General features: G+C 41.3%; 1 protein-coding gene across 1 annotated transcript in view; it reads left to right on the plus strand.

Moving 5' to 3' along the window:
* Positions 1–12,220, plus strand: part of LOC137324303 (formin-2-like) — a 315,087-nt gene that overhangs the window by 49,877 nt on the left and 252,990 nt on the right. Inside the window, exon 7 of the mRNA XM_067988446.1 lies at positions 10,637–10,698. Within this exon, the coding sequence (XP_067844547.1) occupies positions 10,637–10,698 (62 nt within the window). The remainder of the gene's footprint in view (positions 1–10,636; positions 10,699–12,220) is intronic.

The raw sequence follows: 12,220 nt of genomic DNA on the forward strand, positions 1-12,220 counted from the left end.
ATTTGGATACATTGCACTTGGTCCCTTTATCCAAGTCATTAACATAGATTGTAAATAGTTGAGGCCCAAGCACTGATCCTTGTGGCACCCCACTAGTTACAGCCTGCCAACCTGAAAATGACCCGTTTATTCCTACTATCTGTTTCCTGTCTGTCAACCAATTCTCAATCCATGCTAATATATTACCCCCAACCCCATGAGCCCTTATCTTGTGTAACAACCTTTTGTGTGGCACCTTATCAAATGCCTTTTGAAAATCCAAATATACTACATCTACTGGTTTCCCTTTATCTACCCTGCCTGTTGCATCCTCAAAAAGCTCTAATGGATTTGTTCAACATTAATTCCCTTTCATGCAACCAGGTTGACTCAGCCTAATCATATTATGATTTTCTAAGTGCCCCGTTACCATGTCCGTAATAATAGATTCCAGCATTTTCTCGACTACTGATGTCAGGCTAACTGGCCTGTCGCTCCCTGTTTTCTCTCTCCCTCCTTTCTTGAATTGCGGGGTTACATTTGCTACCTTCCAATCCACTGGGACTGTTCTAGAATCTAGGGAATTTTGGAAGATCGTAACCAATGCATCCACTATCTCTGCCACCACCTCTTTTAGAACCCTAGGATGTAAGCCATCAGGTCCAGGAGACTTGTTGGCTTTTAGTCCCAATAATTTCTTCAGTACCTTTTTTTCTTTACTAATAATTACTTCAAGTTCCTCACTCTCATTAGACCCTTGGTTCCCCACTATTTCTGGTATGCTTTTTGTGTCTTCTACTGTGAAGATAGATAGAAAATATTTGTTTAACGTCTGCCATTTTCTTATTCCCCATTATAATTTCTCCTGTCTCAGCCTCGAAGGGACCCACGTTTACTTTCACTACTCTCCTTTTTACATATTGTAGAAGCTCTTACAATCTATTTCTTTATTTCTTGCTAGTTTACACATTCTATTTTTCTCCCTGTTTATCAATTTTTTGGTCATCCTTTGCAGGTTTCTAAAACACACCTAATCCTCAGGCTTACTACTCTTCTTGGCAACATTATAAGCCTCTTCTAATCTAATACTATCCTTAACTTCATTAGTTAGCTACAAATGGATCATATTTCCCATGGAGTTTTTATTCCTCAAGGGAATTTATACTCCTTGAGAATTATGAATTATTTCTTTAAACATTTGCCATTGTTTATCTACCATCATATATGTTTTAATCTAAATTCCCAATCAACCTTAGCCAACTCACCCCTCATACCTATATAATTAGCTTTGTTTAAGGTGAAGACGCTAGTTTCAGACTTAAGTACGTCACTCTCGAGCTCAATGTGAAATTCATCATATTATGATCACTTCTCCCCAGAGGATCCTTTACTATGAGATTACTAATTAACCCAGTCTCATTACACAAGACAAGGTCTAAAATAGCCTGTACCCTGGTTGGTTCCACAATGTATTGGTCCAAGAAACTGTCTCAAATGCATTCCGTGAACTGGTCCTCCAAACTACTTTTGCCAATTTAATTTGCCCAGTCCATATGAAGATTCAAGTCCCCCATGATTATTGCATTATCTGTATTACAAGCTCCTCTTGCTTCTTGATTAATACTTAGGCCCCCTAACAGTAGTTATACTGTTGGACAATCAACTCCTCCACCAGTGTTTTCTGCCGCTTGTCATTCCTGATCTCCACCCATACTGATTCTATTTCCTGATCTTCCGAGCTAAGATCCTTTCTCACTACCGTCTTTGTCATCCTTTTATTATCAGGGTTAGTCCCCCTCCTTTTCTATTTTGCCTGTCTTTTTGAGAAATCAAGTACCCTGGAATATCTAGTTCCCAACCTTGGTCACCTTGCAACCACGTTTTAGTAACTGCTACTAAATCAAACCCATTTATCTCTGTGCCATTTAATTCGTCTATCTTACAAATGCTTCGTGCATTCAGATAAAGCGCCTTTAATTTTAAACTTTTTACTACTTTTCCCCGTTTTGACCTTATTCACTGGTGCACTATTACTGTTAAACTCTGTCCCTTCCTGACCCACTCTGCTTATCTTTACCAAATTGCTACACTGCTCTATGGCCTTGACTTTCTCAAGATTTATAAATTTACCCTTTCCTGAACCCCACCCCCGGCTCCCTGCCCTTTATGGTTGAGGTGATCTTAAGACCATTGCAGCACAGCTTGCATTATAATTTTATACCAACGCATGGTTTGAATAGTTAAGGATAGAAATGTTAATGCCTTTTTTCCAGAATTTAGCTTATTTATTTTATCGGTGCTATGAAACTATACTATAAAACTTAATAAATTTAAGGACCACCTATCAGTAATGACTCTGGCATCTTGTGATATCACTGCAATCTCAGACCACTCAACCCTGAAAAGCCCCCCTCTTCAACATCTAGGGGGCTGTTGCTCAAGTTGGCAGAGCTGTCCCATCGACTAGTTGAGCAATAGCTTAACATAGTCATAACGACAATCATATCTATCAGCCAACATCCAAGATTCCTCCATGAGCATCTATAGGTACGTCCTGTCCCACAGGCTGGATAGACCCACCAGAGGTGGGAGTGGAGTGACACACAGGTGGAAGTGGCCCTGCGAGTCCTCAACATTGACTTTGAAGCTCATGAAGTCTCGGCTTCAGGTCAAACAAGATCAAGGAAACCTGCTTGTCACCAAATGCTGCCCTCTTCCTCAGCTGATAAATCCTCGAGGCTTTGGGCCATCAACCAGCAGCTGCAGTATTATACCATCACAATCTGTAACCTTCTTTACCCAGAGAGAGGTTAGAATGTGGAACTCACTACCACAAGTAGTAGTTGAGGTGACTAGCATAGATGCAGTTAAGGAGAAGCTAGATAAACAGACGAGGGAGAAAGGAATGAAAGGATGTGTGGATGGAATTAGATGGAAAAGGTTGGATGGAGGCTCGAATGGAGCATAAACACCAGTATGGGCCTATTTGGCTGAATGGCCTGTTTCTATGCTGTATATTCTATGTAACCTCATTCCTTGATCACCTTCAAGCCTGGAGACCAATACTGATTCAACACAGTGTAGTGGGATGAGCAAGGAGCAGCACCAGACGTACTTTAGAATGAGGTTCAAACCTAGTGAAGTGATTATGCTGGGCTAACTGTATGCTAAACACCTAAAACAGCAGGCTATAGAGAGAGCTAAGAGGTCCCACACCAACAAATCAGAGCAAAGCTCTTGTAACCCTTCCACATCCAGTCGAAAATGGTGTTGATAATCAGGCAACTAATAGAAGGTTGAGGCTCAATGAACATCCCAAACCTCAACCATGGCTGAACCCAGCAATTAAGTGCAACAGACAAGGCTGAAGTATTTTCAGGTGCCTTGAGCCAAAAGTGCCGAGTGAATGATCCTATTTCACCTCTTCCCAAGGTCTTCACCATCATAGATATCAATGTCCAACCAATTTGGTTCTCCATGATTTTTTTTTAAAAACTAAGTGCATTGGTTACAGTAACGCCTTTGGGCTCTGACAATATCCTGGCTGTGGCATTGAAGACCTATGCACCAGAGATTCTGTTCCCCTAGCCACGACGCTAGCAGCAACATAAGTGTCAGGTAATCGTCCAGAACAAGAGAAAGCTCAATCATCTCCCCATGACCTTCCATAGTGCTATTAGTCTTGAATCCCCCCACCATCAACATGGCAGTCACCCAACCAAGTGGGTTTTATGTGGCTGATCTGGACCAGCCGCACAAAACCTGCGATTAGCAGAGCAATTTATAGGCTGGGTACTCGGTGCCGAGTGATTACAAGAAATTACAACATGGAAACGGGCCCTTTGGCCCATCCAGCCCATGTTGGAGTTTATCCACCACACGAGCAGTCGTCCTAATCCCATAAACCTTTATCCCCTTCAGCTACCTACCTAACCTATTCTTAAATGTTGACATGGTCTCTGCTTCGATCACTAACTGCAGTAGCACATTGCATGGCCTCACAACCCTCCTGGGAGCATTGGCGGGGGGGAGGGGGGTGGAGAAAAGAGGAAAATTGCTGCTTTTCCCGTGTCTTAAATCTCACATTTAATCTTGCCTCTATGTCCCCTTGTTCCTGACCTCTCAACCACTGGAAAGTCTGTTTCTAATTATTCTGTACTGTCCTGTTATAATCTTAAACTCTATCAGATCACCTTGTAATCTCGTCTATTGTAATGAAAACACCCTTTGTACCAGTTAAGCTGCTTTGGTCTACCTTGCTAATTCCAGCATTGTTTTTATTTTAAATACTATCTGTTCCGTTCTCTGAAATAACTTAGCTTTTCTTATTCACTTTATGCATTCATGCCTGTAGAGAAATTAGAAGGTAGGTATTAAAGCTAGCTTTAAAAGTTATTTTCATTGCCGGGCTTGCTGTTCAGATGTGAAACTTGCTATACGTGTCATGGCCACAAACTAAGGAGACGACATGCATAAGTAAACGAGGTTAGGAATGTAAAACAAAATTACCATGGGATCGTAGAATTTTATGGCACAGGAGGAGGCCATTCGGCCCAATGTAGCTACGCCAGCTCTCAGAGCTGTCTACTATTTGAAATATTTATCCACTCAAAAGCTATTATGGATTCTGCCTCCACCACAGTTACTGAAATGCAGAAACCTCTGCATTTCTCCTAATGCTCCTTCAGTTTCTTTTGGTGGTAAGTTTATGTTGTATGGTTCACCGACCTGTGGAAATAGTTTTGTTTTCCACTATTCAGCTCATCAAAATGTGTCCTCATCATTTTGAACACCTGTACTGGATTTACTCTTAACCTTTGGTCTGCTCCAGTGAAAATAATTTCAGTTTCTCCATTCTTTCCTCACAACCAAAACCACTCAACCATGATGTGCATCTTAGTAAATCTCTTCTGTACCCTTTCTGTGGCCTTGGCATCTTTCCTAAAGTAGAGTGCCTGAAATAGGACATCATTTTCTAACTGTGGCGCAACTAATATTTTGTATAGATTTAGCATTACCTTTGCTTTTGTATTCAGTTTACCCCTTTTCAAACATTGGATCCTGCCTGTTTTCTATTACAGATTTATCAACTTGTCCTTCCTCTTTTAAAGAGTTGTGTATCTGAATCCCTAAGTACCTCTGCTCTTCTATTCCTTTTTAAAATTTTACCATTTATTATGCATGGCCTCCTTGTTCTTCCTCCCACTTGGTCTCCCATTTCTGTCCATTAAATTTCATTTGGAATCTATCTGCCTAATATACTAATCTATATCACTGGTGCATGCAATCCACTTCACTTTTAACCATGCTCCTTATTTTATCTGCAGATTTTGGTATTGCACCCTATACACCGTGCCTAGATTGCATGTGTATAAATGTATATTAAATTATTTTTCTATAATCTCTTGTGGCATTGCACACGGGGAATAAACACCATGTAGTCTTTGGGTACAGCAAGGTTGGAGGGTGGGGAACAATTGGACCAGATCCCCATTTATGTTGTATGGCTCACTGACCTGTGGAAATAGATACATGCTGTCTTTATTTTGTGTAATTTTTATGATTTTATAGTTAAATAGTAAAATGTGTGGTAATTTGGGAAGTAGAGTTGGTTGGAACTGAGGTGCTACTATGCCACTACTGGTGGGAGAGTGTAATGACAGTGACAAGTTTACATATGCAGTTTCCATTATAAATATCATCATACACTACCTAGAATCAGTATTATGCATCACGATACTGTGAATTTTAAGACTGCTGCATCAATGCCAAAACAGTGTAATCATGGCATTACAAAATTTTTCTTGCTCCTCCACTGGGTCTTCCACGATAGCTGAGTTGCTAACTTCCCAGTTCAATGATTTGCTAGAAATCGGACAATCCTTCCCTTTCTATTAACTGTTGGAATTCTTGGCGTCATTGATTAGAGGCTTTTTAAAAATTAAATCCAGAGTAAAATTTTAAATGATTTACCCGAAGTTGCGAGTAGCACTCGAGTCTCTCTGGTCCAAAATCCGCCACTTTAGTGTGTGTTTATACTTCATCTGCTGATCTGAACTAGTTAGCTACAGAACTAGGTCCAGCCACATAGCCGGTTTATGCTGCCTGCGCCTGAATTAGATTCTCTCAGCCAGTAAAGAATTCTGAACATTGTATGGATGTACTCGGATGTTCAATTTTAAACACTCTGAGAGTAAGAAGGGTTTTTGTTTTTAAAACTTCTCTGGGTCCAGTGTATGCACTATTTTGAATCAGTTGTGCAACAAAATCTCTTACTAAAAGGTATGGCTGATTACCTTATTGCTATGAAGTTGTCTGCTGCTCAACATTCATAATTTTCTGTGCAAGGTGACTATGATCTATGGTGCTTTGGCCCACCCTATAATTTGGTGGTTTAATTTTATAATTTTAGGTCTTTAGAGCCAAACAGTTATGTTTTAATATGTGTGGACTCCAAATTCAACCTGACAGTGATCACCAACTTGCAATTTGAGTACAGCACCTGAAATGGATATTCATGGTAGTTATTTGCAATAAAAGTTGTGGACTCATTCCTTGTCTTTTCTTGCCTTGTCTTTCTGGAGGAACTATTCCCTCTGACACCCTCCTTCAACCCAGTTACTAGTTGTCCTTCCCCGGGCACTTTCCCATCTATCTGTAGTAAATATGACATCTGTTCATTTCTACCAACTTGCATCATTGTATGGGGCCATATGTACTTGCTGTGTGAGTCAGCAATTTACTTCCTCCACTCAATATACTGCTCAAGGTGCCGTCTCTTCTGTATTGGGCAGACGGAACACAAGACTTGATGACTTTCAAAACATCTCCCTTCTCTTTAAACATGATTCGGACTCCCTTTGGTTTGCTACTTCACTACCCTTCCCATTCTCATTTCGATTCGTAGACTCTTGCACCATTCCAAACAATGATATTCATAGACCCAGACCTTGCAGTGCGTGTGATCTTGGTCTTTTTCCTGCCCGTTGCCCCTACTTTTCTTCAGATTTATTGTCGTCACATTCCATTTCACTCATTCCTATTTTGCAGCAGATTTACGTAACACTTTGTCTTTCTTATGCCCTTTCAAGCTTGAATGAACTGTCCTTTGTACATCATTCAGCACCTTTCAACCTCTTTGCAGTTTACAGGAACAGAAGTTCCAGGAACCACTGGTTACTACTTAATTGGTAGAATTATGTCCTCTGGTGCCAGGATCTTTAACCTGCTGGAGCACAGTGTGTCAGCAAGGCGAACAGCCTGGAGTGTGTAGATTCCTCAAAGGTGTAGCCTTTCATTTCTCAGGATATATTTACATGGAATTTGAATTTGGTTCTAGCAAATTACTATCCAAATCCTTCAAACTGGCACTAACACGATGGGTAAAATGGCCTCCTTCTGTGCCGTAACTTTCTATGAAACCTATGAGCTCTTGTGAGCACTGTTATTTACTTTGTTAGCCCTTACTTCAACATTATGGGTTACTGAGATGCCTGTCATATCTCATTTGCGTACAGATCAAAGTGACACACATGCATTATCAACTCGCTTATCATGGTGCTTGAAGCTCAATCACTGTTTATCTCCTTTCAGTGGAAGATGAATTATTTGGTAGCTGTTCACAGACCACTACTCTTCTTCTAGGCTTAATCAAGGCCATTGGGTTTGGTTGAGCGATCCGTCTTTAAGTAGACCCATTACTAAACAAAGATTGCCAAATTGGGTTCTGGGGTTTGTTTCCTTGTATTACTTTCACCAGGACAGGATCCACCAATGAAAATCGGCTCTTAAGATTCACGCAGCGGATAATTTTTTAGCCTGGAGAGGAACTGATTGTAACAAGGAGTAGTTTGCATGAAATGAACCTAGGCGTGTCACGTCTGGTTGGAGGTATTCCTGGACGTCTGGGCTCATGACGCTTGCCAATGTTGCTGCGTTTACCTTGATAAAGTTGGGTTCTCTGTAGTCGAGTATCTTTACTCGTGGTTTCAGTCCAACAGCTGTCGTGTGACAAGTTCCAAGAACCGGGAGGCCATTCGCGAGCAGAGGAAGAAAATCCATCGGTGTGAACTAGAATGTGAAGTGCAAACTCTCCTTTTCTCTCCGGTTGCTAGCAGCAGTGCCCGAGAGATTAATCTTCCATTCCGGAGACTCCCAGACAACCAGGGAGGGTTGGAAACCTGCCCCAACCCAAATCTCATCCTACTGAGCCTGGGATAGAGAGGGGGAACATCAGCCAGTGTTCCTGCTCCTAATCATTATCCAGTGGCCCCTGCTGAAAATTGTCTGGTAGATGTCGGGTGAGGACAGGATCAGAATCAGCTGGTGCGTTTTACAATGTGAATTGTCTGGTGAGCCTCTCATTTGGATTATGAGCACCTCAGTAAGATATAACTGGGAGGGAGGAGAGGAGAGCAAAGAGCCAAGTGGAAAGGAAATAGAGGAGAAACACAGAGTAGATGGTGGAGGGGAAAGGAGGAGAAAATGTTCTCGTCTCTACCTTAATATCCACTTGTGATGCAGCATCCCATGGTCTAATAGCCCTCTGTGCAAAAGTGTCCCTTCTCCCTTGGTTGTTCCAGTGAGATAGCGAGTGCACTGTTTCCTGCAGCAGTTGGCAGTCCAAGGACTGAAGTATGTATTTGGAATACTTGCACTGCTTATTTTAATGTTTCACTATTTAGCTTCAGGAAAGGCCCCAGGTTTCACTTAACCAGTTACTGCCTGCTTCTCTCTTGGCACCGCTCCCACTCACCACCTTGCTGCTCTCGGCTCTGTAAGGAAGGCTGGGCCCTATGCCCGTCCCTAAAATCCCCTGCCTGCTAGACTCTGTTTACCCTCTTCTAGCCCAGCCCCGTGGCTCTCTCGACTGTCTGTGTTTCTCTCTGTTGTCCAGACCCCGGCTGTTTCTCCACTAACCATTCCGGTGTCCAATCACCCTAACTGGGGGGCTGGCTGTTTGCAGTGGTGGGGATGATGTTGCTGAATGGGAGACGGTTTCTCGGCAGGCAATGACGTCATGGAGCGGGGTGAGGGTGGGGGGAGTGGGACGTTGCTGCGGTGGGAAATATAAAAGATGGAGTTGAACTTATCTGCTGGGTTGCTAGCAGTGATGCCCGAGAGATTCACGTTCCATTCCGGGAGATTCCCGGACAATCTGGGAGGGTTGGCAACATGATGGAACTGGTCAACATTTGTTGTTTAGCCATATGCACCTTCTGCTCAGTGGAGGAAGAAATGACTAATTTGCTGTACATAATCTCTGCTGCACGCTAATCTCTTCTGACTCAGGGAAAGGTTGCAACCTTCTTGATCTTTTTATTTGTCATGGCACCTCCAACTTGAATACTGAGGCCTAGCTTTTCTATTTTGTAATGCCAACGGTAACCCATTTAAAATGAAAGTCGTCGACATTGAAATTGGAAAATCTAGGCTTAAATGTTTTAATATTATTCTTGGTAGTGAGCTGAAGGCCAGAGTTAAGATCTGAAACTATTGCAACTTAAATTTGTTTATGGCGTGGGAGTCCTTTGATTCGACAGCAGCTTTGTAACTCCTTGCTAGGTATCTCTTCTGTAGCTGATTTGGCAAATCCAAAGCACAGTACAGTAGGTTCCCAATTTAAATCCAGCAAAAAGTGTAGCAGCTCACAGGCAGAGAGCCAGCATCAGTGTTTGAAAGAGCTGAACAAACAGTTCAGAATAGACTGCCAGTTAGCTGCTATGGTTACACCAGTTTATGGACCAACAAGAGAAAATGTCAAGCCAGATTCTTCAGAAGAGAGTTTAAAAAATCTGAGGGACTGTTCCATCATGGAATTTGAAGGGGTGAGTGGCACAGCTGAAGTACTGTATGAGGTGGGGTGGGGGGGAGGGGAGAGGAGTAACTGGGTTTTAGCAAAGGAAAGTGAAAGTTTACATTTTGGTAAATTTTGCTTTTGATTATTTTCAAGGTGTAGGACTTCCTTGCTTTCTGAAGTTTGCCTAGATATAATTAAATATAGAAATATTCTAAGGAAGTATACCATAATAGCATATAAAATGTTGATACATGGTCTAAAAGCTATGATCTATGTTCTTGCATTTTGTTGGGTTAATAATTTCAGGGTACCATTTAACCTGTTAATCGCAAATAAATTTTAGCAATACAAAAAAAATAGTAATGCTACAATGTTAAGGAACATGTACTTTTATTTTAAAAAATGTACAAAAAACAAACTTTAAGCCCTCTTCCCCCAAACGACCTTGAAGTTCATGTGTTTAATTGACAGTAGTTGAGTTAAAAGGGTGATTTTGTTCATTTCTACTTTGCTGATATTTTGGAAGTGACATCTGTAAAATGTCCATCAAAGCTCCAGTGCTTTTGTGGCGGTTCAGTCCAATCAACTGGAAACTTGTCCACTGTGTGTTTTTCTTTTGACATTTCCACTCGTTGAAGGAGTGCTAGAGCATGAATGTTGATGAATTTGCTGAAAGTAAATGAGTGTGCCTGCTACTCTGGGTCTTGCCTCCACCCCCTTTGTATCATTTACCATTGCGTTAAGAGCACATTTTACTATTTGAACTGGGAAAGAAAGTAAGACCGAACAAACTAATTGAATGACTGTAAATGCTTTTCACGATCGTGGTGACTCAGGACGACTGCTGTCTTGTTACAGAGAACCGAGATGCTGTTCTAAGTCTGAAGAGGATACAGAAAGAGGAACAACGCACATTACAAGTAAGCCGCAAATCTGAAATGATTTCTTTTAAATTGATGATGTATGCAAGGGGAAGGTATAATGTGAATAGGTTCGAAAATGGATTAATTGTGAAAAATCTGAATTGGTGAGAATATTCATGCTTTAACTATCTAACATACATAGGACGTACCCTTGTTTGAAACAAAGCAAAGAAAATGACAACACAAACTGTATTGGGTCCTTTTCAGCATGCCTTAAAAGTTTAATCGTGTGTTAGTCTGACAGATAATTTTTCATTTTAAGCGTAGACTTTTTGGCTTTTTGAACTATAGACAGATTGAGCAGCAAGATTTCAAAATTGCTTTATCTTTCTCAAAACTATGTTTAAAAACAACTAGCTGATAATGTGACTAGAGTTCAAATATAAGAATTAATTTCTCTGCCCTCCTCCCTTTCCTCCTCCCAGAACACACAATCTCAGCAATAACAGATTGGGGGAGGGGAGCAGCTTGGGTCTCAAATTAAAGCTTGTGCATCAGTGAGTCACATAATTCTAATTAGCTTGGTTGAAATGTAATAATTAACCAGTTGCAAGGAAAATTAAACCTGTGTTTACTGCTTCAATAGCAGGCAGAAAGTTTAATAGTGCTGTAAATCTGATGTAACTGTTGCTTGATGGAAATATTGTGCATGGCACTAAATGCAACAATGATGCTTTGCATTTTGATAGTGCCCCTCATGTAGGAAAAATGTTCGAGCACTATGAAGGAGAAAGGGAGGTGCCAAGAAGAAGGCAGGAAATTCAAAGGATTGGGGAACCAAAGGCATAGTTGAAAAGTGCTTGAAGCTATGCAAAATAGTTTAGGTATATTTTTTTTAAAGGAATAAAAAAAGTTCAATCTTATGGTGTAGTCAAAAAATGGTGTGTGTGGGGGGAATGATAAGTAGTATCAATGGAGCATTGGGTACATTGTTGGATGTGTGGCTGCTGAAGTTTACTCAGTTTAAGTGAGGTGAAACCGTGGAGGGAATTGAAACTGAGGACCTTGAAGTCCATGTTCTAGGGGCAAGGGGCCAATGAAGCTTAGTTAGGGCAAAGCTGAAAAGACTGTGGGACTTTGTGCAAGACTGAGCTCTGGATTTTTTTTTGAAAGACAAGAAAGGACGTGCTGAATGCCAGGGTTGTGTACCACTCGGCTGAGTGTGAGCATGCAGCCAAAGGAGGTGGATGGGGCTGGAGCCAGAGGCATGCTATGTTATGATCATTACGCAGAGGAGATTAAGGGGCGATTTGCGAGAAGTGTTTAAAATACTGACAGTATAGGACAGGGTAGATAGAAATAGACTGCTTCTGGGGGTTTGGGGGTCTAGAACAAGGGAACATAAGTATAAGATTAACTGTTTAAAAAAGTTAGAACAGACACAAGGTACGACTCCGCTTGTTAATGGCTGAAGAACTTACCTTTTAGAGCTAGTTTTTGACTGATCGAAGGACATTTTACTGATGGTCCCATTATCACAGTGGACAGTTGAATGCACTTAAGCCTAAATGAGCTCATG

The sequence above is a fragment of the Heptranchias perlo genome, chromosome 8, assembly GCF_035084215.1.
Source record: "Heptranchias perlo isolate sHepPer1 chromosome 8, sHepPer1.hap1, whole genome shotgun sequence".
Taxonomy (NCBI): domain Eukaryota; kingdom Metazoa; phylum Chordata; class Chondrichthyes; order Hexanchiformes; family Hexanchidae; genus Heptranchias; species Heptranchias perlo.